The sequence below is a fragment of the Sphaerodactylus townsendi genome, linkage group LG14, assembly GCF_021028975.2.
Source record: "Sphaerodactylus townsendi isolate TG3544 linkage group LG14, MPM_Stown_v2.3, whole genome shotgun sequence".
NCBI lineage: Eukaryota > Metazoa > Chordata > Lepidosauria > Squamata > Sphaerodactylidae > Sphaerodactylus > Sphaerodactylus townsendi.
The window spans coordinates 29,661,924-29,683,724 of record NC_059438.1 but is presented as its reverse complement, the minus strand read 5'-3'; the positions used below and the strand labels follow the sequence as shown (position 1 = coordinate 29,683,724).

The following is a 21,801-nucleotide window of genomic DNA, read 5'->3' as shown; positions in this document are numbered from 1 at the left end:
CAGCTACCCAAAAGGGGCTTTGGGATCTTTGGGACATGCCACTGTTACTGTGCTGATCAACACAATTCCCATTAAGTTTGGCCCTAATTAAATTGAGTCTCAAGATAAAAATTCCCTGTGAAAGTCGGGAAAATTCTCCAGCTCTATTCCCATGGCTTCTTTAGTAGATTTCATGAGGCGGCTCATGAAAAGCTGTCCTGTTTTGCCTACATCAGAAGCTAGTATGTTGAGAAGTTCCTTTGAAAGGTGCAGACAATGCTTAAAAGAATCGTAGGTGGTCTTAGGTCTTTATTAAGTATCAAATTTTCTCCAACATAAGTTACATCCCATGTGTAAGTTTAAAGAAAAATGACAACTATTAAGAGACAAAAACTGTATATACAAGATGTTTGGATCTGCAGACTAACAAATATAGTACCTTTTCAACAGTAGAATCTTTTTAAAGTTTTATAAACATAAAAAGCAATAAACTAAGAACATCAGTAACAAGTAAAGCTTTTTTTAAAAAAGTAACAAATATAATTTTAGAAATGCTTTTGTAATGCTAAAGTTAACAATAAAGATCTCTTGAAAGGGGACGCTTGGACGTCACTTTAGACCATTTCCCGATTTCTACGGATAGCACAACAAAGGATCATGCTGAAAATCATACCGAAGATCTGAAAAAAACAAATGAGAAAAACTATTGGCAGAGGTATCTTAGAGAAGAGTGATGCACATCAGACCAGGAAATCAAATTGTTAAATATTTTGGCTCAGTCTTGTAAATATGCAGGTACAAGTCAACAAAAGTTTGGTAAACCTGGTTCAGCTTGCTTCTAGAAACATGTCGATTCCCTGCATACCTTAAATATGATTCATACTGCCACGCATTTGTAAATGGGGTGGAGTAATTTAAATACTAGCCATAACCCATAAAAACTACAAAACATTAATAAAGCAAAAATGATTTTAAGATCAACACAGCTCTAATTCAAGAAAAATGCTATGTCCTTTGCTGATTAACTGGTGCTCCAGAACGTTAAGACCACAGGCACAGCTTCTACATAGTACAAACAATAAACATATTCTACAAAGTCTTTTATGTTACGCTGGCTTCAGGGTGTAGTGGTTAAGAGCAGGTGTATTCTAATCTGGAGGAACCAGGTTTGATTCCCCGCTCTGCCGCTTGAGTTGCGGAGGCTTATCTGGGGAATTCAGACTAGCCTGTGCACTCCAACACATGCCAGCTGGGTGACCTTGAGCTAGTCACAGTTCTTCTGAGCTCTCTCAGTCCCATCTACCTCACAGGATGTTTGTTGTAGGCGGGGAGGAAAGGGAAAGGAGATTGTCGGCCCCTTTGAGACTCCTTATAGGAGAGAAAGGGGGGATATAAATTCAACTCTTCTGCTTCCTCAGTTTGCCTTGGTCTTTCAACAAGACAGTGGATTTGGTGGAAGGAGAAAAGGATGTGTTTAGATAGCATCTGGCTGGTGTGCTGGCATATATGTCAGGGGGACTGCCTACACCCCTGCCCTGTACACTTAAGATGAAGGGATAGCAGCTCTCTTTCATCTGTGCAGCCAGCCAAAGGAGAGAGGATGCAGAGAACTGCAGCTCACTGGAAGTCCACTCAGATTCATATATCAGAAGATACAGACTTTAATTGTGACCTACATTTGCTGAAAGGCAGTTACCAGAGGTGACACAAAGTTAATATGGACCATTATATCTTGAACTATAATGGCACATCTGCCCATGCAAACTGCTAATTGAGGCCTATACTTATGTTAGCTGGCCTTTCTTACCCTACCAATTAAACCTGCCATTTTGCATGGCCGTAGCCATTAAAAAAGAAAGACTCCAGCTTGCTGCTTTATAAGTCTTTGAGAGGGCAGCACAGAAGCCACCCAACATCTCAATGTGAGAATAACCTCTAAATACTCATGATAAGTTTTGATAGGTAGAAGTGTCCAGCCCTTCTCAATGAACAACCTGATTTGCTGTGTTACATTCCAGTTAAGGTTCAGCAAGAAGGACAGGGTTTTGACTTTGTTGGACAGCTTGCATCAGACCAAACGGGATGGAATTCAAGAAGGGAATTCAAGACGGGATGAACTGCTCTTCATACCAAACTGATGCCCACAATACTGAGTCCTTGGTTTGAGACATATCAGTGGAAGACTACTGTAAAAGAATTTCTAATTTCTACAAAATAGGTCTGGTCCTAAAGAACATTTAAATAAATATCCCTAAAACACCACATTCATCTTCTTGGGAGACATGGAAGAAGTCTGCGCTAATATTGAGTTTTCCAGAAAAAGGCGGGGTATAAATGTAATGCAATAAATAATAATAAATAAATATTTAGGCTTGTGAGTTCACTAACCCTAAATATCTCCCAGTTGGCCTTCTACCAATGGCCAATTTTACTACAACGGCAGCTTCGCAGTGTTCACCAACCACGTGAAAAGGTCACAACTTACCATCACCACCCCAATTCCAATGCCGATGGCTCCAACCACATTCAACCTCGTGGTGAAGACTTCCTTAATGACTTCAGGACATGGCTGGAAGGGAAAGCAATCTGTCATTTTAAGAACTGAGGCCCCAAGTAGCAAAATGTGCAAGACTCTGCTCGAGTCATGCACCTTGCTGACCAGCTTGACAAAGTGCGCAGCAGTAAACAGGGTAATTAGCAGCAAACATCTGCCCCAGCCCAAAGTCAGAGAAGGGGGTGGCGGCAATTCATGAAGCCACCCCAGCCAAATGCATCCCACCAGCCATGCAGGCTGACCCACCAAAGATCTTTTGTTTTGCTGCTTGCTTGCAGGACATCTAGTCCAGGGGTCTGCAACCTGTGGCTCTCCAGATGTTCATGGACTACAATTCCCATCAGTCCCTGCCAGCATAGCCAATTGGCCATGCTGACAGGGGCTGATGGGAATTGTGGTCCATGAACATCTGGAGAGCCACAGGTTGCAGACCCCTAATCTAGTCTAACCCCTTCTTAAGCTCAACAAAGGAAACCCAAATCTAGAGCAACAGCTGTCCAACGTCTGATTGAAGAACCCTATTTCCTATTTACCATTCCCACACAGACATAAGCAGTTAACTTGAGAATGAGGAAAAGTACAGAGCACTTTTATTGCCAATACTGTTTGTGAGTGTCAATAGTGCCAGAGTACTCCTGTTCCACAGAGTACACTGTTGTTTGGCAAAGATGTTATCAGACTCCCCACAGAAGACTGGATCCTTCCCTGAGCTGCTTCATAATGCACGAAGAGCTACAGAACTGCTTTACCTCAAAGCCAGAAGAAAGCTTCAAGGAAAGGCTCAAATTCTGTCCAACTAAGGGGTCCATACAGAGCTACTTTTCTAAACTGTGGGGAAGCAGACACAGAAGCAGCAACTGGGGAAAGAAGGAGGGCTTCCATAATTATATGTACTGGAGGGAACCATCTCAACACCTCTATGCAATTCGCACCCTTTCAACTCACTCAGACCAGATGACATGTCCCCTTGTATAGACCACTTGCCCTTGTCTGAAAGAGTCTTTGTGGCCTCACCTTCCTTATATTTCTACTCTCATTTCCTATTAAATTTGTCTCCAGTCCTTAGCTTCCACACCATACTGTTCTGTATCACTGCCCCTTAGAGTAGTGTAGCCCTTGTAGCAGCAGTGACGTAGTGGTTAAGAGCAGGTGTACTCTAATCTGGAGGAACCGGGTTTGATTCCACGCTCTGCCACCTGAGCGGTGGAGGCTTATCTGAGGAATTCAGATTAGCCTGTGCACTCCCACACTCGCCAGCTGGGTGACCTTGGGCTAGTCACAGCTTTTCGGAGCTCTCTCATCCCCACCCACCTCACAGGGTGTTTGTTGTGAGGGGGGAAGGGCAAGGAGATTGTAAGCCCCTTTGAATTTCCTACAGGAGAGAAAGGGGGCATATAAATCCAACTCTTCTTCTTCTTATGCTGGACTGCCATCCCAAAATCTCTCCAGTATGCCAACTCTCTCCCTCTTCCTTCAAGCCATAGCCTTTGTCTTATTCTCCTCCTTTTCACTCCACTGGGAAGTAACTTCATTTATCACATGCATCCCCACTGCTCTCATCTCTCCATATTCTCCCCCATATGTGCATCATTTGTAACTTGCACCTGCCTACACAAAATGGTCTCCTTGTCACAAAAGAAGTTTGTAAGTTGTTGCTGAAGGAGCAGGATGCGGTTCCAGCTTAGCATGCACTGGTATATACAAGCCCTAACATCCCCAACAAATAGAAGTAGACCTACATACCTTCAGTGTTAAGTCCACAATTCCTTCTGGTTTGGGACAGGTATCTCGAAATAATGCCTCTATGGTTCCCCCATAGCCACAGCAATAAAGCTACAGCAAAAAAAAAAAGAAGAAGAAAAGTTGTGTAAAAGTTGCATTTCAAGAAGGAATGTCCCAAAGGCAAATAAGCTATCTAGAGCAACTTTGTTACAATAGTTCAATAAATGTTAAGAAACAGTGATTAAAACCCTACTAAATGATGCTCTGACCTGGATTGCCCAGACTGGCCCAATCTGGTTAAGCTAAGCAGGGTAGGCCTTGGTCAGTATTTGGATGGAAAACCACCAAGGAAGTCCAGGGTTGATGTACAGAGGCAGGTAATGACAAACCATCTTAAAAACCCTACAAGATTGTCATAAATCAAGGTTGCCATAAATCAGTCTTTTTGGGGACAGTTTTCAGTGCTGGTGGAATGAAAGGAGGAGCAGGGATACAAAAGATCAACTCCCGATAGATAAAATGATAATGGAGAACTGCAAGAATTGAAAAACAAATTTGCATATGGTATGGATTGATTACAAGAAGGCATTAGATTCACTGCCCCATAGTTGGGTCATGAAATGCTTGGATACAATTGGTGTCAGCAAAAACATACACGTATTCACTGAAAAAGTATTGAGAGTGGAGAACTGAACTGACAGTTGGAAATGAAAACTATGGAACAGTGAAGATCAAATGAGGAATTTTCCACTGTGATTCACTATCGCCCTTACTGTTTATCATCACCATGATGCCCCTAACAGTGATTTTAAGGAAAACAAAGTTGGAAAATCAAATGGCCAAAAACTTGGAAAAAAATCTCACATTTGGTGTACATGGATGCTTTGATACTCTATGGGAAATCAGACACAGAAATGCAGTCACTACTGAACACAATCCGAATATTCAGCACAGACATTTAGATGGAGTTTGGCCAGGAAAAGTGAACCACTGTGGCGATAAAGAGGGCCAAGATCGCTGAGAGTGATGGCATACAAATGCCTGACGGCCAACTAATCAAGTGCAAGGGGAAACCTAAATACCTAGGAATTTTGCAGTAGGATAACATCAAGCACAGGCAAGTAAACACTGTGGTCAGCAGAGAATACACCCAGAGGGCCAGGAAAATTTTGAAATCCAAATTAAATGTCAGAAACAACATCAAGGCCATCAACACCTGGGCCATAGCCATCATTAGGTACACCATCGGAGTCATAAACTGGACGCAGCTGATTTGGAAGCACTGGACAGAAAAACTTGGAAGCTTATGACAATGCACGGTGCCTTATACCCACATAGTAATAATGATAGATTATCCAGTGGTTCTCAACCTTCCTAATGCCGTGACCCTTTAATACAGTTCCTCATGTTGTGGTGACCCCCAACCCTAACATTTATCATTTTACAGATGGAGAACACTGATGCAGAGTCTTAGGTGACCCTGTGAAAGGGTCGTTCGCCCCCCAAAGGGGTCCGGACTCCCTAGGTTGAGAACCACTGGATTATACCTTCTGTGGAGATTTGGTGGCAGAGGGTTACTGCAAGTAAAAGGAACAGTGAAGGAAGAGAAACATGTTCTGGCTGATGATGTGAATGAAAGTCAAAAACAAGCATTGATTGAAATGAGGAACAGAAATTTACTGAGAGCCCAGAAAACTAATAAGAGTACAGAAAAAATGTGATTTAAATGAGAACTGAAAGCTGGCACATCAAAGCACTGCACTGCCAGTTTCTGGAGAAGATCAAGAACAAGGTGGTCAATGAAAAGACCTAGCTGTGGTTAACAATTGGAACTTTGAAAAAGGAAGTGAATCACTGATTTTAGCGGCTCAAGGGCAGGCAATTAGGACAATACAGTCAAGGGTGAGGCTCGAATTGTAATGAAAGGACAACAACCAGCTAAAGAACTGGCAGCTATGATATCAAACAGCAACAACCATAATAATTTAACTTCTAGGAATCCTGGGGAGGATTTTTCCATGTTTGCTTTCATCGGAGGGGAACCTCATGGTGATCCTTGTCCCAAGGGACATCCATCTGGTTTCAATGAGAGCCAGGGCTTTTATGGTTCCTGCAGGGCCCTGACATCATCAGACAGTTTGGTCCCCAGGCTGGAGCCAGGGCTTTTACAGCCCTGGCTCCGGCTGGGTGAAACAAACTGTCTGATGATGTCAGGGCCTTGCGGGAACTGTGTCAATTCCGCAGGGCCTGCAAGACATGACTGTTCCACCAGGCCTTTTCTAACTAGTCAGCCGGAGTGTCGAAATGGATTACAACATCTTGGTCTCCAGGAGGAGGGAAGGATGGATGGATGCCGGAAATGATAAACCATGCCACCAGATATTACTATTCCAACGTTATTTTAAACCGTTTTAAATTATTTAAATTGTTAATTTTGCTTGATTTTAATTGTGGATTTATATTTTTGATATTGTGGAATGTTTGTATTATGCAGTGACCCGCCCACAGCCCTTCGGAGATTGGGTGGCATATAAATCCAAATAAATAAATAAGAACCATTTTAGAAAACATCCCAAGTGAAGTCATTCACTTAGTGGTTATGGGGGTGCCTTGTTAGGTGCCACAGAGTACCTTAAACTGATTCTGTTCAGAGGGTGAAAAACACTAACATTTTAAAATAAAAAGAGTAGGATACATTCACAACATGCTAAGCAAGCCTGGTTCATCTAGGAAAGGGCTTACGAGTGCAGGAACTAAATCCAGGGAGGTATCTTATCAGTCAGTGCAAAAGCAAGACCCTTTTACGCTCGTGCGGCAAGAAGTCCCACACATTCGGACAACCATATGCCCCAATCCCCAGTTGAACAACAATGAAACAAAACAGAAAATTTGACTTACGGTACGCTGAATGGCTATCAGAGCCTGTCTAGCATTTTCTTCGTTTCTTTTTTCATACAGCTTGTCATAAAACTTCTGTATTCCATCAATAATCTAGAAATCCAGACAAAAACAAGGACTTCCATCAGTCTTGGGCTTTAAAAAGGAGAGAGAAAAATGTACAAGAGACTATGCTGCAAGCAGCACAGAGAGAGGGGGAAGGAGGGAGGGAGGGAGAATGAATGTGAAAGACAGATTGGGTTTGTAAGCAATGGATTGGATGCAACCAGCTCTCCTGCTGGTGAAGAAGGAAGTACCACACAAAAAGCTCTCCCGGGAATCCTGAGACCCGCATGGAGGAAAGCTATACAGGACATAAGCTGTAGGCACAGGATTTCCTCCTGGCCTGATCCTGGTCAGTTTGAGGCTCATCTTAGTTGAGAGCCCAGTCATGTCTGGAATCCAAGTCTGTTGCAGTGGGGGCAAAGGTTAAGTAGCCACTGTAGAACCAGACCTCCTTAGGGATCAGCAGCAAAGCCATAGCACAGGGGTCTGCAACCTGCGGCTCTCCAGATGTTCATGGATCACAAATCCCATCAGCCCCTGCCAGCATGGCCAATTCGCAATGCTGGCAGGGGCTGATGGGATTTGTGGTCCATGAACATCTGGAGAGCCGCAGATTGCTGACTCCTGCCATAGCACAAACCGCTATTCCCCGCTGGAACAAGAGTAGGGCCAACAGCAAGTCCATTTGGGATCAGGTAGTCTGGGGCCCAAAGCAGTAAGAATTGGTGCTGGAAGAGAAAAGCCAAACACAGTGGCATAGTGATTAAGAGCAGGTGCATTCTAATCTGGAGGAACCGGGTTTGCCTGCTCTGCTGCTTGCACTGTGGAGGCTGATCTGGGGAATTCAGATTAGCCTGTGCACTCCCACATGCGTCAGCTGAGTGACCTTGGGCTAGTCACAGCTTTCGGAGCTCTCTCAGCCTCACGTACCTCACAGGGTGTTGCTGTGAGGGGGGGGGAAGTGAAAGGAGATTGTAAGCCCCTTTGAATCTCCTAAAGGAGAGAAAAGGGGGATATAAATCCAAACTCCTCTTCTTTTCTTCTATGCTTTAATTGGGTGGATGTAATTGTCACTTCTTTCAGTTTCCTTTCCACCAAACAGTAGATTGTAAGGTCCTTGGGGGCAGGGACCTTTCAGGTCACGTTACACGATAAACAGTGTAGTAATGGAAGTATTATTATTTTTAAAAACCTGGGTCCCCAGTCTTTGTATCCTTATTTGTTGTGATGTTTCACCATCCCTATAGCTCTATTTAAAACCCCCATGAACATGCATTCACTACCATGTAGGAGATTTTATCTACTTAAACTATTTATGTGCCCATCAACTTTCTCATGAAAAGCTCACGACCTAAGCCAGGTTACAAAAATCTTAAACATTAAAACACCAAAACACCTTATGCCTCACTAGCAGGGCATTCTTTTCTTGCCCAGGTAGCTCAAAAAGTTCTCAAGGAAACATCCTCAATAGAAATTAGGACATCAGAAGCCTCCCAACTTCTTTCACGGGGCTGTTTCTCAAGCACAGGACAACTTAAAAGATCTTTAATAGTGAGAAGGTATCACCTTACCTTGTCTTTGTTTGCAAATCCCCAGATGGCAGCAGCAACTTCAAGAGCAAAAATCACCAGGAGGAAGAGGAAGAACTGAGGAAGAAGGGTGGAAAAGCCCATTTCAGAATACTGGCTGGTGGCTAAAACACTCCTGGCAAATGGTTTTCAAAGTGTGAGACAGTATAATTTGACATTTCTGCAGCACTGTAGGGAGGTGGGGTTTGGAGTGCTTTAATCCTCACAAGGGTTTCATTGTATGGCAAGATTAGTATTACTATCCCCATCTTTATTACTCAGTTCTGATTATTGACTCTACAGGACAGCTGATATACTTACCAAGCCAAGCATGCACTGGGACTCCTGTATTGCTCCACAACATCCCAGAAAACCCACAAGCATTATGAGTGCTCCAGCTCCAATTAGAATGTAGATTCCTAGGGGCAGGGTATAAAATACAAGGAGAGTTACCCTCACTCATAAGCTTTGCCGAGATATACAAAAGCTGTCTGCTCCATTGCCACTAGCAAAACTCTCGATTCACCAGAGAACTCATGATGCCTAACTTTTTCAGCTAGCTGTTTTCATAACGATTTTCCACTGATTGTATGCAAGCAGCTGTAGTAACCTTTCAGGTGGCAGTTTACACAGACGATAATTTATCTAAATACAAAACAGTAAATCTAAGTTTTTGTTGACCTGCTTCTAAAGTTGCTTCATAACAAATCAGTTTCCTACTGCCCCTTATATTTTGTGGGTTGTCAGACGTTTGCTGGAGAAGCTGGTATTTTAAAATATAAGTCATCCCCCCATTTATTTTATAATGTGTGGAATTGGCAAACACCCACAATGAAGCATTTCAGTGGGGAAGGGAATTTGATGGCTGCACACAACCTAGACTTTTGCGCATGCACAGCATATCATCAAAGTACCACATCACCAACAGAGAAGCTACCAACAAGCTGGGCTACTTTAAAGTGGATGAGCCCCTCAATAAATTAGAAAATATTATGAGATCAAAGGAGATCAAAGCCCTATCAGTGCCTGGAGAGGGTGGGGATGCAGTTAGGATCCCACACTATATTTTCCTAGTGTTGTAAAAGTGGATCCACATGTTCATTTACAATTGGCCAGACTCTAGTTTAGCCCTAAAGGAGAAAGCAAACTGGTGAAATCCAAAATCCAGTGTTTCAAGCTTGGAAAATGTTTTGTCCCAATGGTATCCAGCAGCCCAACTTTCAGACTTCAGACACCTTGTGTCAGTGGTGGCGAACCTATGGCACTCCAGATGTTGGCCATGCTGGCAGGGGCTGATGGGAATTGTACTCCATGAACATCTGGAGTGTTATAGGTTCACCACCACGGCCTTGTGTTGTAGATACACTAAATTTCAAATTTCTAGATAGCGTCCAAGTGTGGCTCCATTTTGGGCTACATGTAATAACCCCCATTTTAAGTGTGAGACAACTGACCTACTTTATTTTTCCAGCAATTGTAGAATCTTTTGACTTCTTGCGTACAAACATTTGACTTTCTAAGGGGTCTGCAAATGCTCCCCCCTGCACAGTAAACCATTCAATATTAAGTGCCTTTACATAAACAATAATGGCTTTCCACAGTCAATAAGTTATTTGACACAGCCTAGGGCCTTTGGTCAGGCTTCACATGGTGTTACAGGTAGTGTTAAGAAAAATATCTTCGCTTCAGAACCATGCTGGTGCTCTTACAATTGAAACAAAACAAATTTCTTTCGAAACATACCTGTATAGAATGTCTTATCGCTATCTTCTTGAAAAATGTCTTTTGTCTGTGAATCAAACCGAAGCCATAGTCCAATTGCGAGGACAGCTGTTCCTGCGAGCTGCAGATATAGGGAAAACAAAACAAAACAGGTGCTTCAACTGTACATTTTGCACACCTAATTATAAACATGTTGTCTCAAGTCAACTGTTTACCTTTCCCACCCCCAACTCAGATACTACAGACTTTCAGTTTCATATTGACCTGCACAATTGCCTTCCCGAGGAATCTTGGAATTAGAATGTCTCAGTGGAAAGATCAGAAAAGGTACAAAAGCTTCTCTGCGTGGCAGGGTTTTCCCCAGCAACACAATGATCCAGAAAATGTTTTCGGATGCTACCTGAGAAAATTTTGGAGAGGCCACTGTGCAAGGAACAGACGTTAAAAGGACATGAACCAGGATTCCTTAGCAGACAAGTCAGTGTAGATAAAGTTTTCAACCCATCTGCCTTCAGGAAACCCTACCGCGCTACAATAGCATCGTAGACCTAAGTCTGACAACCCAGGCAGATCAAAGGTGCCAGAGAACCAACTCTAGAACTAATGTTGTTCTGGTGCATTTATTTAAACACTAGTCACTTTTGCTGTTTAACAGCGAGATTTAAATCCAGCAGCACATTAGGGGACAATAAGATTTTAGAGGTATGATCTCTCAAGAGTCAAAACTCTCCTTCATCAGGTACAAACTGCATTGACTCAAAATCTCATCTCCTGAAGAACATGGCTAGCCTCTGAAACTAACGTTGATTGCGTAAGAGATTTAAATAAATACCGGCTGGTTCTTCTACATTTGTTGCTCAACATTCCTTTTATTTAATACAAAAATTTAAAAGAACTTGTGAACTACAATAGCACCGTAAACCTAAGTCTGACAACCCCAGGCGGCTCACACCATTCTCTGTGGCACCAAGGGAAGATTTCAGTGTGCAAAACACACAGATCAAGGCCCCTGACAAAGTGCTTCTATCACCTGCATTACCCCAAAAGATTAGGTAAGCTCATTCAGGGGTCTGCAACCATGGCCGTGGCAACCAATTGGCCATGGTGGCAGAGGCTGATGGGAATTGTAGTCCATGAACATCTGGAGAGCCACAGGTTCCAGATACCTGTAGCCAAACTAATGATACAGGGGGAAGGTGGCTGTCTTCAGGGAGCGGTCATAGCTTAATGGTAGATCCTATGTTTTTAATATAAAAAATATACCATTCATAAAGGATTTCCCAGAGAGTGACAGGGAAAGGCCTCTGCTGGAGAGTTGCAGTGAATTCTTGCCAAAACATACTCCAACCACCACATTCAGTTGCAAGTTGTCACGACAGTTTATCAACTGAAGTGGTAAGATAGCTAAATTAGATATGCAAATACAAACTGATTCCAGACAGGAATATTTGCATCGCCACCAGCCTGCTAGGCAGGTTTTAGGACACAAACTGCGCAGCATTTTCCCAGCTTGAAAATGCCTCTCTTGAGGAGTTGTCACAAGTCACTCATTAGGGCCACCATTCTCTTGCAAGAATCTGAAATGCTTCCAGCAGTACAAAGAGCAAACAAATTCCCAGGAGGGGAGCCTGTTCTGCAGGTTTCTCAGATTTCTCGGGTTTCTCAAACACACACTATGTGTTTCTCAGTCTTAAACTGGGAGGGGCATGGGAGTGTCGAGTTCACCCCCCACTACCCTCTAGCTTGTTGGTGGTGGGAAGTACCATCAAGTCACAGCCGACTTATGGTGACCTCTGGTGGGGTTTTCATGGCAATGGATGTTCAGAGGTGGTTTGCCATTGTCTGTCTCTGCATGGACTGAGAGGGCTGGCCCAAGGTCACCCGGCAGGCTTCATGCAGAAGAGTAGGGAATCAAAACCAGTTTAAGAGTCCACCACGCTTAACCACTTCATCCCACTGGCTCTCTTCGTTTTATTATTGGCCCATAAAGGAGCCTTCTAGGGGTGAAGAAATACAAAAAAACTGGAGGTAAACCATATGAAAGAAAAACTCAGGGCGTTCCTACAGAAACCGGAACTCCACCCTGCTTTCTGTTGATTCCTGGCTCTTTCTTTGCTAATAAATTTTTCACGGCCTTATCAAGTCAAATGTGAAAAAAAGGGCCGGCACACCTTAACTCATAATACAATGTACATCAGCATTCTTCAGTTGTCGAATAATGTTTTAGAGGAGTAACGGCAGTCTCCCAGGAGCAGCGACATTCGGGATTTCCTTAAACACTGTTAAGAAGCTGGGAAAACAGGATGTAGATTGTGCCCTCTGTTCCTGATCTTTCAAAGCATGAATTCCTCCTGCTGTTACTAACTATGGTTAACCATTACATTTTCAGCAATGTTAATCACAGACCAAACTGCTGAGGTCAGTGAGCCACCCCTTCTCCTTGATGTAAGCCTGAAAGGGGGGGGGGAGGGTTGTGGGTGTCTCTCACAATCTGCCAAATTCTAGAGCACACTGAACAGACAAGAATCTTTCACGGTGCTTCTGCCCATTCCAGAGTTCAGCATGACATGAGATCTCTTTGCTTCGGAACACTTTTTTTTTTTGGCTGGAAGGGGATGAAAGGGATTGGTCACATGTCCCACTAAGCTTTGGAGCAAGCAGAAGAAGCGCCAGAGATTCTCACTGCTTTTACTTGTTTTAAGGTTCAGCGTTAAGACAATTTCTCCCAAGTCCTGCCACCAACCACAGAGAACTTGGGTTCAGTGGCAAGCATAGCTCATGGATGGCTTCCCAACAAGAACTTGAGGACCCCTGGAAACTGCTCAAAGGACTTCTCTGACTGCTTTACCCTGAACCCATTTCTTCTGCAATAGCTTTTCCTGAGCAGACATTTGAGGCATGTTTTTCCCTGCAAAACCAAGCTTTCTTCCAGGCTCGAAGAAGAAGAAGGAGGAGGAGGAGTTTGGATTTATATCCCCCCTTTCTCTCCTGCAGGAGACTCAAAGGGGCTTACAATCTCCTTGCCCTTCCCCCCTCACAACTAACACCCTGTGAGGTAGGTGGGGCTGAGAGAGCTCTGAGAAGCTGTGACTAGCCCAAGGTCACCCTGCTGGCAAGTGTGGGAGTGTACAGGCTAATCTGAATTCCCCAGATAAGCCTCCACAGCTCAGGCGGCAGAGCTGGGAATCAAACCCGGTTCCTCCAGATTAGATACACGAGCTCTTAACCTCCTACGCCACTGCTGCTCCTAGAACCCTTCATCTGCCCTAGCCCCACTGTGTGGATTTTGTGATCCACATTCCCACAACTTTATTTTCATTAAAATAGTCTGAGAAGTATAGCAGCTGGTTAGGCAAACCAAGAACCCCCCAACATTCACACAACAATAGAGTCATTTTATTATGTTTTTAAATGCCCTCACATAATAAGATTATCAGAGCCAGGTATTTCAATCTATACCTGTATAGCCCAGTTCAGAATTAGATAGAATGAGCATAGTTAATTCTCAATAAAATCCAACTGCATGTAAAACCAACAGACAAAATACAGGAATAACAAATACTCAGAGGCTGTCTGGAATAAACAGGCTTTCAAGAGGTTGAAAGGCCTTTGGTGAAAGGCACTCCTAGGAAAAGGAGTTCCACATGGTGGGCTAGCTGCCACGACAGCACAGTCAGGAGCATATAAGTGGAAGTGTTCTTGGGGTACTTTGAACCCAAGCCTGTTAACAACTTTAAGAAGATCAAAACCTTTATTTACAGAACAGCTGCAACGCAGATATTCAACAATGCTTACTGTTAGAACAGGCAGTTATGGGAGGAATGGAATAAAGAGAAACTTTGCTCTGACATTTGGTGACAATACAATCTGGAGAAGATTTCACTCAGCTATCTCCCATCACAAGACTTTGGGTTACAAACTCAGAATTCCAAAGGAACCTCAACAACTGAAGAAATGGGAGGCTGTCCCTCTGGGTTTGGTAGTCAGTGTTGGATGAGGATCTAGGAGACCCTAATTCAGTGGTTCTCAACCTGTGGGTCGGGACCCCTTTGGGTGTCGAACGACCCTTTCACAGGGGTCGCCTAAGACTATCTGCATCAGTGTTCTCCATCTGTAAAATAGATAAATGTTAGGGTTGGGGGTCACCACAACATGAGGAACTGTATTGAAGGGTCGCGGCATTAGGAAGGTTGAGAACCACTGCCCTAATTCAAATTCGTGCTTTACCATGGTGCTCATTTGGTCTTGCTCCACTTCAAAGGAACTGTTGTGAGAACAGATTTGGGGAGGATAGAACCACACAAGCTCAGAGGCGTTGCAAGGGGAGAAAGCGCCTGGTGCACTGGTGTGTCCCCACCCCCCCGCCCTGGAACGCCCCCATTACGCCCCCCGCCCCCTTGTAGCTATGCCCCTTGTAGCTATGCCTCATCAAAAATGACAATACTCGGGCTCCTGGGAATGGCGTGTCACTCTAGCTCAGCTTCTGAGTGCTCCCAGACTACACATTGCTGATAGGGGCTACTTCACTGTCTGTAGAGCAAGCTTTTCTTAGCTCTCACTTCTCCAGATATTGAGGACCTTAAATTTGACAGGTGGACTGGGAGGGTCTGGATTTTAGACCCACCAGTTCTGAAAAAATCCAGAATCAGAAGTGTGAGTGAGTCATTCAACTCTTGGAAACAGCCTCCCTTGTTTCTTGCTTTTCTCCTTGTTAGAGTCTTTCTTTTTATTTCTTATCTGTTCCCTTTGATTTATAGTTATGTTTGTTCCGCTTACTTTTCTAAACTTTCTTTTCCTGTGATTCTTTGCTGATAAAATAAAAATTATATTTTAAAAAATGGCAACATTCATACACGGCTGCAAACAAGGAACCTCCAGAACACAAGGCGGCTTGTGTCCTTGACCCTTGTAGTGTTCCAAGGAGAAGCATTAGAGGACTCTTGCAAAGGCTATTTGAATATTGCCTTTTGAAAGCATTGGAGTTTACTTCATGCAAATAAGACACGCTGAGTGGACTGTGGTAGCAATTTGTTGAGGGGTGTCAAACTCACGGCCCTCCAGTTGTTCATGAACTACAATTTCCATCAGTCCCTCCCAACATGAACATTGGCTATACTGGCAAGGGCTGATGGGAATTGTAGCTCATGAACATCTGGAGGGCCACGAGCTTGATACCTGTGGTCAAAACAGAGGAATGTGCAATAGCGCCATATTGTTATTTATTGTCATAGGTGATTCTCCATGTATGTTGTAACACACTTGTTTGTCTGTTGATGAGTTTGCATATTTGTATCACACAGGTGCACTTTATATCACATTATATGTACTAGCATTTGATATCAATTGGCCATTGGAGAGTGTTTTGTGTTGTTTAGCTCCAGAACCTTTCCCAAAGGAAGAATGGGAACGAACATTTACAAGAGGCAGGTATCCAGGGTGGGGGGTGGGAAGATAACCAGAGAGCTGGAGCATTTGACAAGCTCCCAGTGACTCTGCTGAAGTTTTCTCATTCTTCCTTGAACAAAAACTATCTTGCAAAAGTAGAGGTAGAATCAGGGTCTTGCAAGGAACAAGCATAGGTTCTCCTCAAAGTTTCATATGTGGTCAGGGAGCCATACAAAAGAAAAAAGGGAACCCAATGGACTAAGAATGAAAGGGGAAATCCAGAGTGGAAAGAACCCCATGGCAGCATTAAAGCTACAGCTGAACAAGTAAATGGTTTGAAAGAGGGAAAGGGTGTGTCAATTAAAAGTGCTGAAATCCAAAAGAAAAATGGCTGGAGGCCAAGCTACTGGAAGTATTTTTGAACAATGCGACAAAATTTTAGGGAGGTTCATCAGGATGGCCAGTACAAGGACTCTGAAAACAAGAACATCGGCTCCCAAGGCACCAAGATGAAACGTGATACTTAGTTTAGTTTGTTCCTGTTATGTTTGAAAGCTATAAAGCTTCCTTTATTTCCTTCATTTTAAAATAAAAATGTAAACTTTTGTTACCAGTGTTCCTTATTTCTTACGCGCCACACAAGATTACATCATAAAATGCAGATGTCATTGCAACCGTCAATTTTATCATGACAAATCAGTATTGAGGGGGGAAATCATACTGAAGGACTGTCCTGTTTTGATGGGATATAGTGGTCCAGAGAATACCTTTTTAAGCTTAAGAAGAGGAATACTAATTATATCCATGGTGGGCTGCTTGAATTTCCATTTTGTTTCCTGGTTGAATCACCATTAACTTTTTTGGGGGGGAAAGTTTTCTATGATATCCATAGATAGAATTAGATAAATTGGATAAATATAACTTTTCCATTTGCTGAAAGGAATATACTGCTGTAGTCACCTTTTTACAGATAGTTATAACAAATATTTTAGAGTGCACAGTCTGGCTGCTAGAAAATAAAACTAGCGACCAAGCAATAAAAAAGTACGATGTTTTGCTGCAAGTATTCTACTTGCCTAGCAAAGATTAAGTTTTGCTAGGGTATCATGGGTATTCCCAAAGCTGCTCTTGAAATGAATAAGAGAACTCTAGGGAACTGAGGCTTCATTTAAGGAATACACTGCCTTTTAAAACACACAATTTGGAGTGCACGCAAGGATCTTCAAGCTGCGCAGAATTCTCATCTTTTAACTCTGTAACTTGTTTATGTACTTAGACATGAGGATTATAATATGCCAAGTTTGTTTCCCTGACACGTTTGTTCTAGTTTATGTGACGGAAACAAGGTTGGCATGCGTTTTAGTAACAAGATATGGCAATCTTACTACTTCCTGGAAGGGAGAAGGCACTTTGCGATCAAGTAATGCAAAATACTTTGTTTCTAGACCAGTCCAAAAAAAAAAAAATGCAGACAAATCCAGTAGCACAGAGTTCTTGGAAATGTATCACAACTGAACTACTAATTGTAAATGTATCTTTCCTAAAAAGTTCCAATGGAATCACTGCCATCATCAAGTTAAAATAAAGACAGACCTAAGGCCGAATAAGGAGCCATTACAATGCAGAGAACACATTTCTTCACTGTTGAGTTTTTCAGAAATCAGAATCTGATGAAACTGCTCCAGGTGTAGGGACTCCTAAACTAGAAAGGATCATGGAAATTAAGTTTCTCCATGAGAAGAGACCTTTGGAACATTCCATATGAACAGTGCCAAGGGGATTTTCTTTACCAACCAGAAATAGACCCTGGGAATGTTTTTGGAGCCTTGCAGAAAGATCGACATCAACAAGAAATGATCAAAGCCTGCCTGCTTCCTCACCTGGGCGAGACCATCTTCTCTCCTCCAAAAACAGCAATTGTCTTACTAAAATCTTTTCATCACACAGAAAACACCCCCCCCCCGCCACACACAGCTAATTCTTACATCCACATATAATTTTGCCTGACTAACCAAGCGTTGCCAGTCACATGAGAGGAGCGTGTTGAACCTCAGTACAATTTTCACAGCAGTCTGGCCAGCACAGCTTCCATGCTCTTAAAGTTAAAGCTTTCTAACACTTTCCCTTTGCACGGTTTTCCCACTAAGAATCCCCATGCCAAGAGGAGTGGCTGGAGAAACTAAAGGAATGCGTACAGTAAACTCACCTGTCTGTTATATACTAAACAGTTAGATAAGTTGGATAAATGGAATGCTTATCTGATTAGGATGGTGTACTGAACTTAATAATGTTTGTATGATTTGCTGATGAAGTTGAAAATGAACGTGCAAAGCTTTGCATCCAACGTTACTGAATCATTTAAAATAAATATTAAAGAAAAACAACAACCCCAAAGCTACTGTTATCTAAGTGTGGAGGGGGGGGGAGGGAATGCAAAAAGCCACTAACACGGGTAAAAGCCACTTGGGAGGTTCTGTTTTTGCCAGGGGAAACAGCACAATGGATGACTCAGGTCTTATAACAGCAGCCCCAGCACTTCTGTTCTGTTTATAACAATGTCAAGGAAATAATCATAAAATGACTTCTGGGGTAATCTAAAAACACTGACGTATTTAGGGTGGGGCAAGGAGGGCTATGATCTGGGTGCTGCTTAAGGGGGGTGCCAGGAAGCCCAGGGGCCTCCACTCAAGCATCCTCCCTGAAGAAAGGGCCAGTGGGGCCCACCAGATGCCTCCCATTCACAGCCAGATGGCAGAATCAACCTAAGTCCAGTGCACTGCTTCACATGTGTGCTAGATGGACACTCAGTGAGCTCTGGCACCTGGTCACTTCCGGGCCAGGCTGATTACATAGGGCCTAGTGGAGCTGCCCAGGCCCGGGGCACTGGGGCAGCTAGTGGGACCAGGCATGGAGCCTGGGCACCAAGAGGCCTTTACAGCTGCAGGTATGGCTGGTGATGCAGCTCCCAGGTAGAGGGCTGTACCAAGAAGCTTAGCTCACCACAGCCCTTCGATCAGCCTTTTCCCCTTTGCCCCTCTGCGCTCTCTGAGCTGCCCCTCCAGATGCTTGCCTGGACCTCGGTGAGGAGGCTGGCCCAGGGCCGCTTCCCTGGTTGGCCACTAAGGGAGACAGTCAGCTAGGCAAGATGAATTGTTGACCTGTAAAAAGAGGAACACCTACTTGAGGAGAGGTTTAATTGAATTCAGTGAGATTGACCGCTGGATAAAAATGTCAAGGATTGCAATGGTTTCCAGCAAGGTAGTCTTGCAGCCATTGGGTTCAAATGGCTGGGAAGCAGGTAATACTATTCTACTTGAAAAGTGATCTAGAATTGTAACATATAAGTTACCACAGGATGCTGCTGCTGTCTAGTGATGTATGTGCATTGTGGATTACCTGGTAAACAGGCTTTCATGGCGCAGAGCCCTTCTTTTTCAACCACAAAGTGCCCCAGAAATCAGAAACTTGCAGTCTCAAAGGGGACCGGGAATGAAATGGAGTCACATCTTTCCACAGGCAAAGGCATCACCTCCTATATACTGGTCAGCTTTAAGCATAAGCAAACACAATATGCCATACTGAATGAACAGTTATGCATTTGAGAATAAGTAGCCGCAGGATATACTGATCAGCTTTACGCATCAGAAAACACGAGACTCCGCACTGAACAGAGCGTCTGTTCATGCAAGGTTTCAGGAAAAGAAATGCAGATCTTCCAGGACTTGCCGACAAGTTTGTAGAGGAAAAGGAGAGACTTTGATTTTAAGATAAAGTCTATGAAGGAAGGAAAGAAAGTATCGCTGAAGATTCCTATCTGCTAAAGAAGTTGAACTATCTGAGGGCAAAAGAATAATCATGACGGTAGAACAAACTAAGCAACTTGAAGAAGAACTATCCACTGAGAAGACTTTCAAAGAATCTGAGAGAGAACCTGAAATAAAATCTCCTACTAATTCAAAAGGGAGCCATGCAGCAGCGTGGTAGTCAGATGCCAGAATCACCACGGCACTCGGGCTCCTCTGATCCAGGAGCTTGTGCTGGCAGGTATGTTCCTGGGTGACAAGGTCAGCTTTAATTAGCCTCCTACACCCTTCGGCCCAGCAAAATGAGTGGCAGAGCCCACTGACCCTCACAGACCCTTTTAACAGGGGAAGGGACAACGTAGATATAAGTTTGCTGTCTACTGTGCAGGGAGGCTCTTTGGAGGTGGCATGGGTGCGCAGTGGCGGCTGCGCAGGCCTGGTCACAGCACAACTAACCTTCTTCTCAGAATTGCACTATAAAGTACTCTGCAACATATATTTATTTATTTATTTATTTATTTATTTATTTATTTATTTATTTATTTATTTTTATGGGTTTTATATACCGCTCTACCCCCGGAGGGCTCTGAGCGGTGTACAACATAACTTCATCTTACAAGCCATACAAACAAAACCCCATTAAAATTAAATTAAAACACAGTGATAGATGAACAAAGAGGATGTCACGCAACATAGCCCTCACATGACCTATGCTATATCGAAGAAAAATTATCCTGAACGTCACCAAAAGAAAAATTATCCTGAAAGCACAGTCTGGCATTTGACACACTGCAGAATAAGTTATTGCAGAAAATATACAGAGAAGGCAGAGAGAGAATCTTTGGGAGGGGACCCTAATGGAACACTGACCAGCAGTTCAACCACTGAACTGTCCTTTGTATAAACATCCCTATTCTGGAGGAAGCCCATCTTCATCCAAAACGTGAGTTTTCTGTTTAGGCTGCAATACTGTGCATGTTTTGTTTGGAAATCCACCAATAAACATTCCCAACTAGACCTACAGATGATAGGGTTGTTAAAATAAAATTATGAGACAGTTTACAACGAGATAGGCAACTACTGTAAATTCATTATAAACAAATGCAAATACAGGCATGTAAAAAAAAACCCACCTAGAAGCAGAAAAAGTAAACCTTATTAAATACCAATAACAAATAATTAAAATCCAATACACAAAGAAACTAGCCAGAACAACATCAACACAAGGGCAAGGGGCAACATAGCAGAGGCGTAGCAAGGAGGGACAGTGCCTGGTGCATCCTCCGCCCCGTCCCGGGACACCTTCGTCCCCGCCCCAGAGCGCCCTCGCCACGCCCCCACAGGGCCAGTGCCTCCCTCTGGAGCTATGCCTCTGCAACATAGATACAGAGACACAAAGTTTACTGAAAAAGCCTGGGCAAAAAAAAAAAATCTTAACTGCATAGATATCAGATTCAAAGCTGTCAAAGGGAACAAAAAAGCAGGGCATGCCATAATCAGGGTGCCACAGCAGAAAAGGCTCTGTCCCTAGCAAGCACTCACCCTCCCACCTCAAGAGAGAGGGCACACCTTTTCCAAATGCTGATGGAAACTCATCTGCACAACCAGGATCACACAGCAGCAAGGACATCACTTGAAACCACTACAAGACAAAAGTCCCTTCTGCACATGCAGAATAATGCACTTTCAATCCACTTTGCCTCTGGATTTTATTGTGTGGAATAGCAAAATCCACTTGCAAACAATTGTGAAAGTGGAGAAAGTGCATTATTCTGTATGTGTGGAAGGGGCCTAAATCACTGCTTTCAAATGAACCCAGAGCAAAATGGCCAAGATCCCAATAACTGACACTTGCAAGTAACCTTACGTGTTTTGAACTAACTAAATTATCCTGAAAGAACAGTCTGGCATTTGAGACTGTGCTTTCTGGCATTTAAGACTGTGCTTTTATGTAAGCACAGATAAAGAATGGGATAAAACTCGGGTTGGGGGGGAACTTCGAATGGATAGTCTTCCAAGGAAGACCCACGTAGAAGAAATATTTGTAGTAATCTAGCCTGGATAACTCTATGCAGGAAGCACCATACTTGGTGAATCAAAGCTGACGGAACGTCCTAAACACTGC

General features: G+C 43.3%; 1 protein-coding gene across 1 annotated transcript in view; it reads right to left on the bottom strand.

Moving 5' to 3' along the window:
- Positions 1–271: 271 nt before the first annotated feature.
- Positions 272–21,801, bottom strand: part of CD9 (CD9 molecule) — a 31,810-nt gene continuing 10,280 nt past the window's right edge. Inside the window, exons 2-8 of the mRNA XM_048516185.1 lie at positions 10,510–10,609; positions 9,088–9,185; positions 8,770–8,844; positions 7,154–7,246; positions 4,277–4,366; positions 2,465–2,548; positions 272–659 (exon numbers count right to left, since the gene is read on the bottom strand). Of these exons, the coding sequence (XP_048372142.1) occupies positions 594–659; positions 2,465–2,548; positions 4,277–4,366; positions 7,154–7,246; positions 8,770–8,844; positions 9,088–9,185; positions 10,510–10,609 (606 nt within the window). The 3' untranslated portion in view covers positions 272–593. The remainder of the gene's footprint in view (positions 660–2,464; positions 2,549–4,276; positions 4,367–7,153; positions 7,247–8,769; positions 8,845–9,087; positions 9,186–10,509; positions 10,610–21,801) is intronic.